Source organism: Nerophis lumbriciformis, linkage group LG37 (genome assembly GCF_033978685.3).
Source record: "Nerophis lumbriciformis linkage group LG37, RoL_Nlum_v2.1, whole genome shotgun sequence".
NCBI lineage: Eukaryota > Metazoa > Chordata > Actinopteri > Syngnathiformes > Syngnathidae > Nerophis > Nerophis lumbriciformis.
Genome location: NC_084584.2, coordinates 18,782,586 through 18,801,494, shown reverse-complemented (window position 1 = coordinate 18,801,494; position 18,909 = coordinate 18,782,586). Strand labels below are relative to the sequence as shown.

Below are 18,909 nucleotides of genomic sequence, written 5' to 3'. Positions count from 1 at the left end.
AAAAAAGTGAAATATTGAATATTCCCACATTTAAAAAATGCTGACTATCCAACATCATTCTAAAGTTATCTTGTGACAAAAAATGCTAAATGATGAGCGTTTTTAACAGCAAATTGATTATTAACGATAACATTATCGTGCAAATTTTTTTTACTTAACTTAAATATTCTCGCACTTTCTAATTGTCCGACATTTTTGCTAAAGTTATCCTGCCATAAACACTGCTAAATGTTAAATGTTTTTTGATAGCGAAACACTCATTCATGCCATTGTTTGGCACAACAAAATGCTAAATATTGAAGGTTTTTAACAGACAGTCAAGTATTCATTCTAAAGTTAACCTTGCTTATAAATGCTTGACTTTTTTCAATAATTCATGCTTAAAGGTGTTGTTGAAACTTGCTCAAAGTTAAAAAAAATTTAAAACCAAAAATATAACAAGTACACTACCGGCCAGCTCGGAACATGTATAATTTTTAAATGTCTATATTTTTCACAATTGCTAATTGTATTGAATAAAATTACAAATACGTAAAAGCAGTCCTAGAGAGGCAACAACAAAATTGCAGTCATGTTGTTGTTATGATACAATATATATTCAATAATAGCTAACGTTAGCTAGCCAAATCTCTACCAATAAAAAAAACACACACAAAGCTAATGCTCGTGTTTCGCTCATGGCATAGTATATGTGCCGTTACGTCCTAAAAGCTGTAAGAGTGCGCAATTTAGTGCTGAAACACATTGGAAAGTTAGCGCTCTCTTGACATCCCCGTAATGGTTGCAAACAACCCTTTTAATTTACCTTTTGACAAAAAAAGTTTTTTTAACATGAGAGTCAAGTGTTTACGCTAAAATGTGGGGAAGTTTCGACCCAATTGGCTACTATTTCTTTCTTCCCAAAAACATTTTTGTCTTTGTAATATTTGACTTTTTCTGTGAGAAAGTCAAAGGAAAAATGCAATAACGCTAACGCTGTTCTCATCCACAAGGGGGCGCACCTTGATATGCTTGTATTAAACAGCCATTATCTGTTTCTTTTGGTTTTGTGCAGGCCTACCTGATAGGCTGCGTGTGGAACTGCTACAGATACGTGAGCGGCAGAGGCACCACCGAGGTCCTTGTTTACGTCACTACGAACGACACCACGGTGAGCCCCCCGTCCCAAATTGTACCGCCCCCCTCCCACCCGCCACCATATTTACCACGCCTATGTGTTGTTGCAGTTGAGTGAGTGATACCGCTAAATGTGCAAGGTAAGGTGATGTAGCGTAGCACCGAAGAACTATAGTAGGATATCTGATTAGTGAGCTAGCAGATTAGAGATGACATCATGTTGAAAATGTCAGAGCGTCAGGTCCTCTGGGAAGCTTTAGCATGGTCACAGTTTCCATCTGCCCGTCAGCACTAATCCTCAACACTGATACATAAGACATTAATCTGTCTTCACCTCCTTGCGTGTCCTTGTTGTGTTGTGTTGACCGCTGAGTCAAGTAACGCACAGCTGGTAATGTAAACATCAATCCCATCAATAATAATAGCAGCTTCCATCTTTAAAGAATGGCATGCTGCGTCTTTCATTCCCATTCAAAAAAAAAAAAAGCCAGCGGTGGCTCTAAATGGCTTTTTATCAACTACACAGAGCTGCCATCCTTATCTGCGCGCTTTTATATAAATGCCATGAAAATGTAAACCTCTTCCTCCTCCCTCTGCTCTTTATAGCTGTCCTCTCTTGTGGACCTGTTACATAATTGTCTGCTTGTCCGCTTCATTTTAAATCTTTGCTGTGATGTGTTCGTAGGGCCTCCCCCGGCCGCTGCCTCACAATCGCGTTGCCTCGGAGCATATTCTCCTGAAATAGCAGCGACCGCAGTGCTGGTTTTAAAATGCCATTAACGGCAAAAGACCGCGCTCTATGATGGAGGCGTACTCTCTGACTGCACATTTACTCATATTTATTACCAACTTTTGCAGATTGGGTGTCTTTTAAAGACGGTTTTCATGAAGGAAATATGTGAGTAAATATTGTAGTTGATACACTCACATGCCATTACAACAGTTGTAAAATATATTTATATTTTAATGTAGATTCGTTTTGTTTAGCGCTATCGTATTATATATATAGTTTGACTTAGACTATTTTCTGTATAAATTCAGTCAAAAATGAATAAAGTAAAACAAAACATGGGCCAAGGATATACCCCTGTGGGACACCGTGTGATGAATAGACAGACTTTTTAGCAAATGAAAATGAGGTTGTTTTTTTTATTCAAATACAAATGTATACAGTAACTCCAGAATGTATATTTACTTATGTTCTTTTTCAATATTTTTACCAAAAATATGGAGATGTAGTTTGAAAATAATACATCAAGAAGGGACCACTGTGAGACTCACGGTGTGCTCCATGTTAAAAAAAAAAATCCAATCCAATCCACTTTATTTATTTAGCACATTTAAAAAAACAATACAATTTCACAAAGTGCTACACAGGAGTTAAAACATACATTTAAAAGCAGGATAAAACTAAGGAGAGTCAATTGTATAAAACTTTTAACTATAAAGACAATAAATACATAAAAGAAAAGAAAATGGACTAAAATCACACAACTCTCATGCTTGTTTAAAAGCCAAGGAGGAAAAGGGGATGTCGTTCCAAAGTTTTGGAGCCATAGCAGAAAATGCACGATCCCCTCTGTATTTTAAGCGGGTTTATGGGACGACAAGACGAAACTGATCAGCTGACCTCAGAGACCTTGGTGGTTGTACATTTTAAAAAGGTTTGACATCTATTAAGAGATTTAAAAACAAACAATACATTTTTAAAATGAATTCTAAAATGAACTGGGAGCCAGTGAAGGGATGCTAAAATAGGGGTAATGTGCTCATGTTTTTTCTGCCAGTTAAAAGGCGAGCAGCAGCATTTTGGACTAGCTGCAATCGAGCGATTGAGGCCTGGTAATTTCAACATAAAGTGAGTTGCAGTAGTCCAAACGTGATGAAATGAAAGCATGGATTACCCATTTAAAGTCATTAAAAGATAAAACTGATTTAATTTTTGCTAAAAGTCTGAGATTATAAAAACTGGAGCGTACAACAGAGTTAATCGGGTGTTCTAATTTAAAATAATTGTCCAATTTAAAACCAAGATTTTTGACTGTGGGTTTAAAATAAGGCAACGGGGCGTTCAGGTCACTGGGGTGAGGATTTAGTTTTACTTTTGAGTCAAATCAAATTATTTCCGTCTTGTTTAAGTTTAGAAAGTTTACCGCCAACCATTCTGTTATCTCCTCAAGACAATTTAAAAGTGATTTTAAACTTGTGTCACTTTTCTTGTTTAGAGGAACATAGCATCCAACCATACATGTGTTTTGTGGACTTGGAGAGTGCATGCAACCGTGTTCCTCGGGAAGTCCTGTGGAGAGTGCTCAGAGTATAGGGTATCGGACCGCCTGATTGTGGCGGTTCGCTCCTTGTGTGATCAGTGTCAGAGCGTGGTCCGCATTGCCGGACCCGTATCCAGTAAGGGTTGGACTACACCAGGGTTGCCCTTTGTCACCGATTCTGTTTACAACAGATGGACAGAATTTATAGGCGCAGTCAGGGTGTTGAAGGGATCCGATTTGGTGGCTGCAGGATTAGGTCTCTGCCTTTTGCGGATGATGTGGTCCTGCTGGCTTCATCTGAACAGGATCTTAATCTTAAGATCTCACTGGATCGTTTCACAGCTGAGTGTGAAACAACTGATATGAAAATCAGCACTTCCAAGTCCGAATCAATGGTTCTCGCCCGGAAAAGGATGAGGTGCCATCTCCGAGTTGGGGGGGAGATGTTGCCCCAAGTGGAGGAGTTCAAGTTCCTTGGGGTCTTGTTCACCAGTGAGGGAAGAGTGGATTGTGAGATCTACAGGCGGATTGGTGCAAAGTCTGCAGTGGTGCGGACCCTGTATCGGTCCGTTGCGGTGAAGAAGGAACTAAGCCAAAAGGCAAAGCTCTCAATTTACCAGTCGATCAATGTTCCTATCTTCACCTATGGTCTTGAGCTTTGGTCTATGACCGAAAGGAAAAGATCACTGGTACAAGCGGCAGAAATTAGTTTCTTCCGTCGGGAGGAGGTCAGAGATAAGTCATCGAGCCAGATAAGTTGGTTCGGGTATCTGGTCAGAATGCCCCCCGAACTCTTCCGTGGTGGAGGTGTTAAGGCCGCATCCGACCGGTCTGAGACCACGGGGAAGACCCAGGGCACGGTGGAGAGACTATGTCTCCCAGCTGGCCTGGGAATGCCTCCGGATCCCCTGGGTAAAGCTGGACGAAGTGGCTGGGGAGAGGGAAGTCTGGGATTTTCTGCTTAGGCTGCTGCCCCCGCGAACCGACTTCGGATTAGCAAAAGAAGATTGATGGATGGATGGATATAATATATTTTTTTGTTTGTCAGATCTGACCTGAACCATTTAAAGGGTGTGCCTCTTAAACCCACACATTGTTCTAAGTGATTATTAAGAGTTGTGTTATCCACTGTGTCGAATGCAGCATGTAGATCTAAAATAATTAAAATGGCAGAATCAGTGGATATTAAAAGGTTGTAATTGTAATTGTAGCTTTAGAAATGGGCTATGAACAGCCCCTTTACAAAATTGTAAAATATATCTATATTCAATTGTAACTTCATTTTGCTCAGTGCTATCTTAATATACAGTATATTGTGTGTGTGTGTGTGTGTGTGTGTGTGTGTGTGTGTGTGTGTGTGTGTGTGTGTGTGTGTGTGTGTGTGTGTGTGTGTGTGTGTGTGTGTGTGTGTGTGTATATACATACATACACTGTATAATAAGATAGCACTATATATATATATATATATGTATATATATATGTGTGTATATATATATATATATATATATATAAATAAATATATATATGTGTGTGTATATATATATATATATATATATATATATATATATATATATATACTGTATATATATTATACAGTACATTAAAAAAGAATACGCCAAAATCAACACTCGATATTTCAAAAATGAAAAACAATAGAAACCCTCGCTTGTACACATACTGTATGTTGTACATAACTTTGAGTATTTATTTCATGCTTTACAAGTGCTCAATATGGCCACCACCGGCAGCACGGTCTTCAAGACGTCAGGCATCAAGATGATATGTGAATTCCTCCCAAACGTGCCCCAGGATGTCGCGATCCACCGTGTTGATTGCTGCTGTTATTCGATCTTTCATGTCATCGATATTTGCTGGCAACAGTGGAACATAAACCTTGTCTTTCAACTACCCCCACAGAAAAAAGTCACAGACAGTTAGGTCCGAGGATCTGTTTATCAGTCTATTACAATGTTTTAGAACTAAATAAATGCGTGATAATTTTGTGTATTCTTTTTTAATCACCCTGTATATGTATGTATTGTTGTGTATATATATATATATATATATATATATATATATATATATATATATATATATATATATATATATATACGTGTGTGTGTATATATATATATATATATATATATGTGTGTGTGTGTATATATATATATATATATATATACGTGTGTGTGTGTATATATATATATATATATATATATATATATATATATATGTGTATATGTATATATATATATATATATATATATATGTATATGTATATATATATATATATATATATATATATATATATATATATATATATATATATATATATATATATATACGTATATATATATATACGTATATATGCCTCACAATACGAAGGTCCTGAGTAGTCGTGAGTTCAATCCCGGCCTGCACACTTGTGGGATGTTCCAAATAAGTGTTTGATGAGCATTCCTCAACTTTATCAGTATTTATTGCCACCTTTCCCAACTTCTTTGTCACGTGTTGCTGGCATCAAATTCTAAAGTTAATGATTATTTGCAAAAAAAAAATGTTTATCAGTTTGAACATCAAATATGTTGTCTTTGTAGCATATTCAACTGAATATGGGTTGAAAATGATTTGCAAATCATTGTATTCCAAGCGGCCGAAATGAGTTTCCTCCGCCGGGTGGCGGGGCTCTCCCTTAGAGATAGGGTGAGAAGCTCTGTCATCCGGGGGGAGCTCAAAGTAAAGCCGCTGCTCCTCCGCATCGAGAGGAGCCAGATGAGGTGGTTCGGGCATCTGGTCAGGATGCCACCCGAGCGCCTCCCTAAGGAGGTGTTTAGGGCATGTCCGACCGGTAGGAGGCCACGAGGAAGACCCAGGACACGTTGGGAAGACTATGTCTCCCGGCTGGCCTGGGAACGCCTCGGGATCCCCCGGGAGGAGCTGGACGAAGTGGCTGGGGAGAGGGAAGTCTGGGCTTCCCTGCTTAGGCTGCTGCCCCCGCGACCCGACCTCGGATAAGCGGAAGAAGATGGATGGATGGATGGATGTATTCCGTTTATATTTACATCTAACACAATTTCCCAACTCATATGGAAACGGGGTTTGTATATATATATGTATACATATATATATATATATATATATATATATATATATATATATATATATATATATATATATATATATATATATATATATATATATATATATCCATCCATCCATTTTCTACCGCTTATTCCCTTTTGGGGTCGCGGGGGGCGCTGGAGCCTATCTCAGCTACAATCGGGCGGAAGGCGGGGTACACCCTGGACAAGTCGCCACCTAATATATATATATATATATATATATATATATATATGTATATATATATATATATATATATATGTATATATACCGTATATATATATGTATATATATATATATATATATATATATATATATATATATATATATATATATATGTATGTATATGTGTGTGTGTGTGTGTGTGTATATATATATATATGTATATATATATATACAGTATATATGTATATATCTATATATGTATATATATATATATACTGTATATACTGTATATATATATATATACTGTATATATAATACATACATATATACATACATACATACATATGTATGTACATACATACATACATATATATGTATATACTGTATATATGCTCATCAAACACTTATTTGGAACATCCCACAGGTGTGCAGGCTAATTGGGAACAGGTGGGTGCCATGATTGGGTATAAAAACAGCTTCCCAAAAAATGCTCAGTCTTTCACAAGAAAGGATGGGGTGAGGTACACCCCTTTGACCACAACTGCGTGAGCAAATAGTCAAACAGTTTAAGAACAACGTTTCTCAAAGTGCAATTGCAAGAAATGTAGGGATTTCAACATCTATGGTCCATAATATCATCAAAAGGTTCAGAGAATATGGAGAAATCACTCCACATAAGCGGCATGGCCGGAAACCAACATTGAATGACCGTGACCTTCGATCCCTCAGACGGCACTGTATCAAAAACCGACATCAATCTCTAAAGGATATCACCACATGGGCTCAGGAACACTTCAGAAAACCACTGTCACTAAATACAGTTGGTCACTACATCTGTAAGTGCAAGTTAAAGCTCTACTATGCAAAGCGAAAGCCATTTATCAACAACATCCAGAAACGCCGCCGACTTCTCTTGGCCCGAGATCATCTAAGATGGACTCATGCAAAGTGGAAAAGTGTTCTGTGGTCTGACAAGTCCACATTTCAAATTGTTTTTGGAAATATTCGACATCGTGTCATCCGGACCAAAGGAGAAGCGAACCATCCAGACTGTTATCGACGCAAAGTTCAAAAGCCGGCATCTGTGATGGTATGGGGGTGCATTGTGCCCATGGCATGGTTAATTTACACATCTGTGAAGGCACCATTAATGCTGAACATACAGGTTTTGGAACAACATATGCTGCCATCTAAGCGCAATCTTGTTCATGGACGCCCCTGCTTATTTCAGCAAGACAATGCCAAGCCACATTCAGCACGTGTTACAACAGCGTGGCTTCGTAAAAAAAAAGAGTGCGGGTACTTTCCTGGCCTGCCTACAGTCCAGACCTGTCTCCCATCGAAAATGTGTGGCGCATTGTGAAGCTACAACGGAGACTCCGGACTGTTGAACGACTGAAGCTCTACATAAAACAAGAATGGGAAAGAATTCTACTTTCAAAGCTTCAACAATTAGTTTCCTCAGTACCCAATCGTTTATTGAGTGTTGTTAAAAGAAAAGGTGGTGTAACACAGTGGTGAACATGGCCTTTCCCAACTACTTTGGCACGTGTTGCAGCCATGAAATTCTAAGTTAATTATTATTTGCAAAAAATATATATAGTTTATGAGTTTGAACATCAAATATCTAGTCTTTGTAGTGCATTCAATTGAATATGGGTTGAAAAGGATTTGCAAATCATTGTATTCCGTTTATATTTACATCTAACACAATTTCCCAACTCATATGGAAACAGGGTTTGTAAGTATGTATGTATTTATGAGTATTTATTTCATGCTTAACAAGTTTTTACCAAAATTACCAAATTATGTTCTAAAAGCATACGAAATTGCGAATGTAAGCACACAAAACGCCTTATGTTGAGGAGTCGCCATTTTGAGGGTAAATAAACACGTGGTCTTCCTACAATTGAACAGCGCCAAAAGGATTACATGACCGCAACAGTTAAATTGTAACACAATAAAACTTGGATAACTCCTGTATCAAATGACCATTGATTCAGTCTATTACAATGTTTGAGAACCGAATAAAGGCGTGATGATTTTGACATATTGTTTTTGAATCACCCTGTATATATATATATATATATATATATATGTATATATATATATATATATATATATATATATATATATATATGTATATATATATATATATATATATATATATACACATTTATCCATATATATATATATACAGTATATATATATTAGGGCTGTCAAACGATTAAAAGATTTAGACGCGATTAATCGCATTGTCCATAGATAACAAAAAATTAATCGCAGATACACCCTGTAGGTATAATTTTTCACCATTAATAAGTGTACCCGAGACCAGACCTGGGCATTCTACGGCCCGCGGGCCACATCCGGCCCTTTGTGCGTCCCTGTCCGGCCCGCGTGAGGCCAATCATAAATTACAAAATAAATTTAAAAAAGTATCTTTGTCGAGTGTGCAATACAACGGTGCTGCTTTTGTTTTGAAAAGCGTTATTTGTATTACTTCCGTGTGGACTTATGCGCGTGTGTGATAGTGAGTGAATTGAATAGCGGCAATCACAAATTACAAAATAAAGTTTAAAAAACATCTATGTCGTGCGCGCAATACAACTGTGCTGCTTTTATTTTGAAAAGTGTTATTTATGGGCGTATGTCCGGGTGTAACCTGTGAGTGAAGGTGCACAGCGACAAGTGATTAGAGCTAAAAAGAGAAAGGTTGATGACGAATGGCATGTTTCCAACAAGACATGGACTGCCAAGTATTTCTTTACATAAATGAAAGGTAAAGCCGTGTGCTTAATTTGTGGTACATACTGTAGGTTGCTGTGTTTAAAGAATATAATTTGAATCGCCACTACACGACGAAGCACGAGGAAAAATACCGGAATCTGTCTGATGAAGCACGCGCAAGGGAGGCTGCTGCAAACCCAACAAGGACGTTTTGCCAAATTTCACACCCCCAGAGATGCAGCTGTCAGGACAAGTTTTGTCATTTCTCACAAAATCGCCAGAAAAAGCACGGCGTTTTCTGACGGAGAGTTTATTAAGGAGTGTTTATTGGACTCTGTTGTGCTGATAATGCCCGTGCCGGATAATGCAACACCGGCGTAGAATGCACCCCCTGACGGGAGTGTTATATCAACTAAAGCCCACACTTAAAGTTTCCACGTGCAAGATTGAATCTATTTAAAAAAGTTATTTAATAAGAAGCCAAAAGTGCAAAAACAATAATGTTCGTGTTGGAGGAGTTGTGAAAGAATGAAATATGAAATCCGTGCTGCAGTCTGCAGGTGTACCTAATGTTGTGGCCCAACAGCGACTGCAGCACGGATTTCATATTTCATTCTCTGTACCGAGGATGTTGTTGTGGCTTGTGCAGCCCTTTGAGACACTTGTGATATAGGGCTATATAAATAAACATTGATTGAGTCATTCATTCATTCATTCGCAACTCCTCCAACACGAACATTATTGTTTTTGCACTTTTGGCTTCTTATTAAATAACTTTTTTAAATAGATTCAATCTTGCACATGGAAACTTTAAGTGTGGGCTTTAGTTGATACAACACTCCCGTCAGGGGGTGCATTCTACGCCGGGGGTGCATTATCCGGCGTACACCGGAGACTTTGACTGTTTTTCGCTGGCTTTGGATGGGAGCTGTGATGTACGTGACACCGCCCAGCTGCTCATCTTCTTACGTGGGATAACTACAGACTTTCAAATCACGAAGGAGCTGGCAGCCATGCAGTCAATTAAAGAGACAACCTTGTTCACATAGGTAAATGCGTGTTTGGACATGTTGTACTGAAATGGGACAAGCTGGCAGGTGTGACAATCCAATCCAATCCACTTTATTTATATAGCACATTTAAACAACAAAATGTTTCCAAAGTCTGCACAACAATATTAAAAACAATATTCAAATATTATCCTTAGCTCCACCAATGACTGAATAAAAACAAAAAATAATGACATATAAAACCAATATTAAAAAACAATATAAAATAAATATGATTAAAAACGATTTTTAACAACAGATGGTTGTCCAAATCTGACGGGGAAAAATGTTGGATAATGCAGGATAAAGTGACAGAAATTAACCCTGTGCAGAAATTGACATTTTTGCATTGTATTATACATCAGGAAGTGTTGTGTTACACAGTGTTAAAAATAAAACCATCAAAAGCAATCTGCTTTTGTATAAAGTTAAGTTAGGTTAAATGAAATTATTATTATTATTATTATTAATTATTATTATTATTATCATTATTATTATTTATCTTACGGTATATCAAAAATAATATTGAGCAAAATTTTATTGAAATTTTGTCGGTGTAGCCCTCCAGCAGTGCTCGGGTTGCTTATGCGGCCCCTGGTAAAAATTAATTGCCCACCCCTGCCCTCGACAGATCATTTTCAGGGTGGCTATATATTGCTGCATTACAATGTTTTCACCTTCTCTATTAATTAATACAATTTAATATTCAGCATGCTAATCATTATGTGATTGAGGACTCGACCAGAAAATGCTATAAAAGAATTTACACAATATTTCAGCCAGCCAGAAAAATCCACCCCCAACCCCATATTCCTAAACTGATGTACTAGCATTTCTTTAGGTGCAAATATCATAGAATAACATTACAAAACATCTCTGACAAAGCATGATCGTAATTAAAGAATTGTGTATTTTAATGCGAAAATACCTGTGGCAGTGGGGGCGTGGTCCATATGACGTCATCGCATGATTTGCTATGATGCATATAATCTTTAAAAAGGGATGTTAATATACAGTAAATGTAAAACACACCTGTTATTATTAAGTATAGTTTTAAGATACATACACTATATTGCCAAAAGTATTTGGCCACCCATCCAAATGATCAGAATCAGGTGTTCTAATCACTTGGCCTGGCCACAGGTGTATACATTCAAGCACTTAGGCATGGAGACTGTTTCTACAAACATTTGTGAAAGAATGGGCCGCTCTCAGGAGCTCAGTGATTTCCACCGTGGAAATGTCATAGGATGCCACCTGTGCAACAAATCCAGTCGTGAAATTTCCTCGCTCTTAAATATTCCAAATATTATTATAACAAAATGGAAGAGTTTGGGAACAACAGCAACTCAGCCACCAAGTGGTAGGCCACGTAAACTGACAGAGAGGGGTCAGCGGATGCTAGAGCGCATAGTGCAAAGAGGTCGCCCACTTTTTGCACAGTCAGTTGCTACAGAGCTCCAAACTTCATGTGACCTTCCAATTACCCCACGTACAGTACGCAGAGAGCTTCGTGGAATGGGTTTCTATGGCCGAGCAGCTGCATATAAGCCATAGATCGCCAAGTCCAATGCAAAGCGTCGAATGCAGTTGTGTAAAGCACGTCACCACTGGACTTTAGAGCAGTAGAGACACGTTCTCTGGAGTGATGAATCACGCTTTTTCATCTGGCAATCTGATGGAGGAGTCTGGATTTGGAGGTTGCCAGGAGAACGGTACATTTCGGACTGCATTGTGCAGAGTGTGAACTTTGGTGGAGGAGGAATTATGATGTGGGGTTGTTTTTCCAGGAGTTGGGCTTGGCCCCTTAGTTCCAGTGAAATGAACTTTGAATGCTCCAGGATACCAAAACATTTTGGACAATTCCATGCTCCCAACATTGTGGGAACAGTTTGGAGCGGGCTCCTTCCTCTTCCAACATGACTGTGCACCAGTGCACAAAGCAAGGTCCATAAAGACATGGATTACAGAGTCTGGTGTGAATGAACTTAACTGGCCTGCACAGAGTCCTGACCTGAACCCGATAGAACACCTTTGGGATGAATTAGAGCGGAGACTGAGAGCCAGGCCTTCTCGACCAACATCAGTGTGTGACCTCACCAATGCGCTTTTGGAAGAATGGTCGAATATTCCTATAAACACATTCCGCAACCTTGTGGACAGCCTTCCCAGAAGAGTTGAAGCTGTAATAGCTGCAAAAAGTGGACCAACATCATATTGAACCCTATGGGTTAGGAATGGGATGGCACTTCAAGTTCATATGTGAGTCAAGGCAGGTGGCCAAATACTTTTGGCAATATAGTTTATTTTTCTTACACAATATCGTTTTGTCCTATATTTTAATTGTTGCTGCTTATTGTCCAATGTACTATGTTAAGAATTTTTGGTTTTTAGAAAGAGATTTCTCCAATGTAAAGTAAAACAAAAAATGGGCCAAGAATAGACCTGTGTGGGACAGCGTGCGATGAATAGACAGACTTTGCTGGTAACTGATATTGGTGATCATCTACCAGTTTTCACAATCAATGATGGAAACTACAAGAAGAGAAATATGGATTACAAAAGGACATTTTAATAACTATGCACAGAGATAAATTAAGATTGCTTTTGAAAAAGAACTGAGACAACAACATCGGGAAACTAGACAGTGAAAATAATGTAGATGATGCTTATAGCAATTTTTAATAACATCCTGATTTTGTATGACAAACATTGTCCATGGAAACAACTTTGCAAGAAGCAAAAGAAAAACAGTCAACCATGAATGAAAAATGCTTTGAAAAATGCATGTAAAATAAAAATACATTATATAAAACATACATAAAACAAAGAGCTACAGAAGCAGAAAGCAAGTACAACAGATATAGGAAATGGGTTACTACCATACTACCAACCTGTAGAAAAGAATATTACAGTCAATTATTTGACAAGAGTGAAAAACCACATGAGACCAACATGGGGCTTTCTAAATAATATAATTAAAATGGTGCTAAAAAAGATTACCCACAGTACTTACTAGTCAGAAATATACAAAATTGGACGAAGTAGTTGAACGCTTGAATAACTATTTTGTAAATATTGGAATCAATCTTGAACAAAGGATTCCAGACGTAGATGATGGATCAGTTAAGACTTAAATGAAGTCGTTATTCCTCAACAAGAAATAATGACAATTGCAAAGAAATGCAAATCCAAGATTTCAACTGACTGTCACGGTATAAATATAGAAACCAATAAAAAAAAAGTTATTGAAGAAATTTCGGAACTTTCAACGTACATCAGTAATACATAATTTCAAACGGGCAAATTCCGAAGAAGGAAAATGGTAAAAGTTGTACCGATCAATAACACTGGAGACAAACATGATTTTTACTGCCACCATTTTCTAAGATTATTGAAAAATTATGTAATAACAGATTGGACAAATTCATAAACTAAAGTGGAACAGTTGCAGAGAACCAATACAGATACAGAGCTAACAACATCGATGACATTAACGGATATAACAGAGGAAATTACCAATGCAATTCAGAAGGTAAACAATGTGCAGCAGCAGTATTTATGGATCTAACAAAAGCATTTGATAATCATAATATCTTAACTAATACATTAGAACAACATCAGAGGATTAGTGTTGACCTAGATAAGAAGCTACTTCACCAACAGGAAGCAATATGTGAAGCTCGGTGAAAAAACGTCAACAGAACTAAACATATCTTGTGGTGTACACCAGGGATCAATACTGGGACCAAAATGACTCAATCTCTATAAAACACCATTTGTAAAGGTTAATATTTTTTGCGGAGGACACGGCTGCTTTTTCTTCAGGAGAGAACACACAGAAGCTAATACAAATAATAACAGAAGAAATGAACAGACTAAAAAGGTGGTTTGACAACAATCGACTATAATTGAATCTCAGTAAAATTTAAATAATGGTATTCGGTAACAGTAGAAGGGAAAGTCAAACACAAATACACAAGTGGACATTGAAAAGGTGAAAGAAAGAAATCACATTTTTGGGATTAATAATAGATGATCAAATGAACTGAAAGTCTCATACAAAAACCGGAGGTGGAAAGAAATATTTTTATAATGAATAAAGCAAAATATGTTCTGGACCAGAAATCACTCTATATTCTCTACTGCTCGCAAGTGTTACCATATATGAGTTATTGTGCAGAAATATGGAGAAATAACTACAAAAGTAAAACTTCATTCACATATCTTGTTAAAAAAAATCGGTAATTTAAAACTTATACTATAACGGTGAGTGGAATACAATTTTGGAATGGATTAAGCGAAGAAGTCAAATAATGTACTAATATGATCCAATTTAAGAGGCTGTTCAAACTACAAGTGTTTACAAAGTACAAGGAAAAAGAATATTGATAAATATCTTGAACATTGTTGAAAATGCAATATTATTCATCTCATTGTGTGAATCATGACTAGGATAGGATCGGAATGTATTTATTTAAAACAGGTACAATGCACTTAAACATGAATCTTGTAAAACAAGGGAAGATGCCTTGAGCCAGGTTGTAGCAACATTTGCTTGTTTCCGCCAGTAGTCCCTGGGCAGATAAGACACAAAGGGATAAAAATATAATAAAAATGTTGAATAAAAATTATATGATCTAAAAGGTTTTTTTAAATAAACAGAGCAAACTAGCAAAGGCATGGAAATCATGAAATACACAATAGAATTAAATGACACATCACACATTCTAAGCACACTCATGCACATAATAATAACCAGACACATTTACATCCACACTCATATGAAACTTAACAAAGTGTGCGAGCTTGCTTACAAAGTAAGCAGCTCTTTAATAAGCATGAAAATGTATAGGAATACAATCAATTCAGTGGGAAAGCCATTCCACTGACTCATAGCCACACATGAAAAAGAAGAGCCACCAAATTTAGTTCTACGTTGTGGGATGCTACACTCAAGCCTTGTGACAGATTGAGTTACTCGTACTGTAAGAGAAGTGTTGTATTTCCTTGATGTAAGTTGTGTCAATGAAAACAGAAATTGAACAAAAGTGTTAGTAACTGCTATGAATTGCAAAAGAGTTAGGATTAAATACGCTTTGCTTCTTCCTACTCCTTTTCGAACTGTAAAAAGAGAAATGAGAATATGTAAATTATATGACGTATCATATTGTATTTATACATATTCGAAATAAACCTAAACCGTACTCCATAACTTTTTAGCAAATTAAAATTAGAATTTTTTTGTAAAAACAAATACTTTTGATATGTACATTCAGGACAATAGCCATGTACCTAGTAGTAAATATTCAAATGTAAACTCAAATATTTTGAAAATACATTTTCTTCCTTTTGTGTGTAAAGACATAAACAGTGTATCATGTTTCAATATTTTCACCCAAAATCTGGATAAATAAAAAATGGGAACAAAAAGAGATCAAACCACAAATGGATCAAAAACTGCTGCTTAGGGATGATGTTTGATAAAAAATTATCGAGTTCGAGCCTATTATCGAAACCTCTTATCGAACCGATTCCTTATCGATTCTCTTATCCAGTCCAGACAGGTTGTTGTATATGGAAAAAAAACACACAATATTTAGTTTAACAAAAGCTCACTTTTATTATATAAGAAAAAAATAAAATCTATTAAATAAATAAATATTGACTGTTACCCCCTAAAAAAATAAAATAAAATAAATAAATATTGACTGTTGTTACCTAAAGTATATTAAGTGGGAATTTTCAGAAAAACAAATATCTACAGTAAAACAAAAACAACCTGTCTCTGTGATCACTATAGGTATATAAATAATAATATAGTGTTAAATAAAATCAGTCCCTAGGGCACAAAACTGAAAATAATACAGCTCTCCAAAAAGTGCAATTCTGCTGCTATTTGACATAAATGTTTGTTATGATGCTTTGACATTTTTGCACTTTATTTCTTTATTGAAAGAAAATTCTATGAAGAGAAAAGTTGTTTGCAAATGTGGTTACAATGCTAAAAAATGAAAAGTTAAAGCTAAAAAAAGAAATACACTTTATTGAGTTAACATTATTTATTTATAGGGGGAAAGATGTTATGAGCTAGGGAACATAACAACTACACTACCCAGCATGCAACGGGAGTGACGAGCATGCGCAGTAGCCCCGAAAAGTGTTAAGTGTTGTTGCATGTCGTCACCCGGCAGCTAAGAATGAGGTTATGAGAACGCTGTGAAAGTAAACGTCAAGAACTCAGCCAACACGCCTCGTCTGCATTATTTATAATTAGACAGACAACACATATACAGTGTGATTTTGTTTTGTTTACAAGGAAAGAAAAACAAAAGTTAAAAAAGGGAGATCATGTCATATATGTTGTATCAATATGTATGTGCTGCGGTTGCTTTAAGAACGTTGCGACAGCTGCCGTAAAGGAGGTGCGTTGCCTGGTTGCTATGTTTCCGGTTGGTCGTAAAAGTGTTAGTCATGTGTTGGTACCCTGCTCAAATCTCTCAGTAAAGTTATTCATTGGATTATACCTTTTGTTTTGAACATTATTACACCTTGGAGCGCTTTTTCCGGTCCATTTTTTTCCTGCTTTCGCTATCTGCGCTTAATGACTGAGCTACGTGACGTCATTTCTTGTGATGTCACACGGAGCATTTCTGGTCGGGACGGTATTCGTTCCGAGGGATTCGAATAAAGAACCAACTCTTTTTCTTTATTATAGTGGTCTCGATAACGGGTACCGGTTCTCAAAAAGGGATTCGAGTCCGAGGAATCGGTTCTTTTCTTATCGAACAACCGGGAAAATCGGTTTCGAGTATCATTCCTACTGCTGCTGCTACGAAGACACACTGTGGAATTTTCCTTCAAAAATGAAACAAACTCAGACGAATATTTTGCTTCTAATTAAATCGACAGATTTTTCATAGGACAGCGAGTGTTTGTAGCTTTAGACATGGGCCATGAACAGACCCCTGCGGGACCCCAGCAATGTGAAATTCACCTTTAGACGTTTCCTAATAGATGTTTGCTTTTTTTGCCCGAAAAAAGACAGTTCCTTGTTTGTTTTCAGGTTCTGCTGCCACCGTACGAGGAGGTTGTGGCCATCCCACCTAAGGAGCCCCCTCCCCAGTATGTGGAGACATGAGACCCCACTCCCTCGCTGCCACTTCCGTTTATTCCTTAAATCCCGTATGCTGTTTACAGCGTGGAGTTGTGACTCCTCACAACATTAGGTTAGCGGCCCCTTGAGACTAGCGACTCTTTTACGCCCTCCCCTCCTTAGGTTGCTGTGTTGTATTGCCCCCCATAGGATGTGCACTTTTCATTCTTTTTGAGTCGGCCACCAACTGTTAGCCTTCCGATACTGTGAATCAGCAAGAGCACTTTTTTCCTCCCCCTGAAGAAAAAAAGATGAATTCCCTCTTTGAATGTAACTTCGGGGTATTTTTGTACAACTTTTTTTAGTATCGCGGTGGAAAAAAGGTGGCGAATGTGTAACATTGTGTCGTCCTGCAGGAAATCAGGTTGCTCGACACTCGGAAAGGATTTGAAATTGGTGTATCATGTGACCAAATCAGCTTGTTGTGTCTTTTATTTTACCCACATGTGGTCGGCCAGTTGGACTTGAGGGGATTTTCCCACAATGATGGCGTGATTCTGGCGTGTCGTAACATGTGAGTCACTCATGCAGTACCTTATTTCACGAGAACGATGGATGGGATCAAAGGCAAATTAGCATAGAATAGCACAAATATCATATAATCCAATTGGTAGTATTTTAAAAATGATATTAGAACTCTATCAAACAGTCTATGCAAGAAGAGTGCATTTAAAAACCAAATGGCATAAATGTAGTTGGTCATGTAGCCTTCATGCGAGTCATGAGTGCCATTGCACTTTAAAGTCAGCTTACATTGTGACAAAAAAGGCATTGGTTTGGTGGGAGAAAGCTGCATAGTAGTTAATACTCAACAGAGTAGCTTTTTGAGAGTTCCGAGTGAGATACCTCAATTGAGCCCTTGTTCGTCCCTCCTTTGTTCACATCCAGTAAAACATCCTCTTGTTGGGAGTTTTGTCAGCTCATGTCCTCAGTTGTAAATAAATGATACAAATAAATGATGATCATTTTTGTCTGCTGAATTTCTTTAGTCCCAGTGTGCTGTTTTTTTTTTGGAATATTTTCAGCCAGTTGATTGAAACACAAATGGGCAAAGAACAGACCCCTGTGCGACACAATGCAATCTTATAGAAATGTGACGTTCGTGAACGAATCGAGTCTTTTAAATTGCTCTTTTGGGTAAGCGATGAGAACTGATTTCCAGTTGTGAGCCGTTTATTTAGAGCTGTTTTTTATGCACATACACATTTAGGGTCGGCAATTGCCCACTGTCAACCTGAGTGCCCCCCGACTGGCAACTGGACTAGAAAAAGAGTCAGAGTTATAGGAAATTTTGCAGCATTTG

General features: G+C 37.3%; 1 protein-coding gene across 3 annotated transcripts in view; it reads left to right on the top strand.

Annotated features, from left to right (window-relative positions):
- The window catches only part of laptm4b (lysosomal protein transmembrane 4 beta), a 39,041-nt gene that overhangs the window by 11,902 nt on the left and 8,230 nt on the right, over positions 1-18,909 (top strand). Inside the window, exons 7-9 of one of the 3 annotated variants that reach the window (XM_061931437.1) lie at positions 1,055-1,150; positions 1,227-1,256; positions 17,517-18,900. In XM_061931437.1, coding sequence (XP_061787421.1) covers positions 1,055-1,150; positions 1,227-1,238 — 108 coding nt within the window. In that variant the 3' untranslated portion in view covers positions 1,239-1,256; positions 17,517-18,900. Of the gene's footprint in view, positions 1-1,054; positions 1,151-1,226; positions 1,257-17,516; positions 18,901-18,909 lie in introns of those variants that run through there. The other 2 variants (XM_061931435.1, XM_061931436.1) reach the window with 2 other exon arrangements.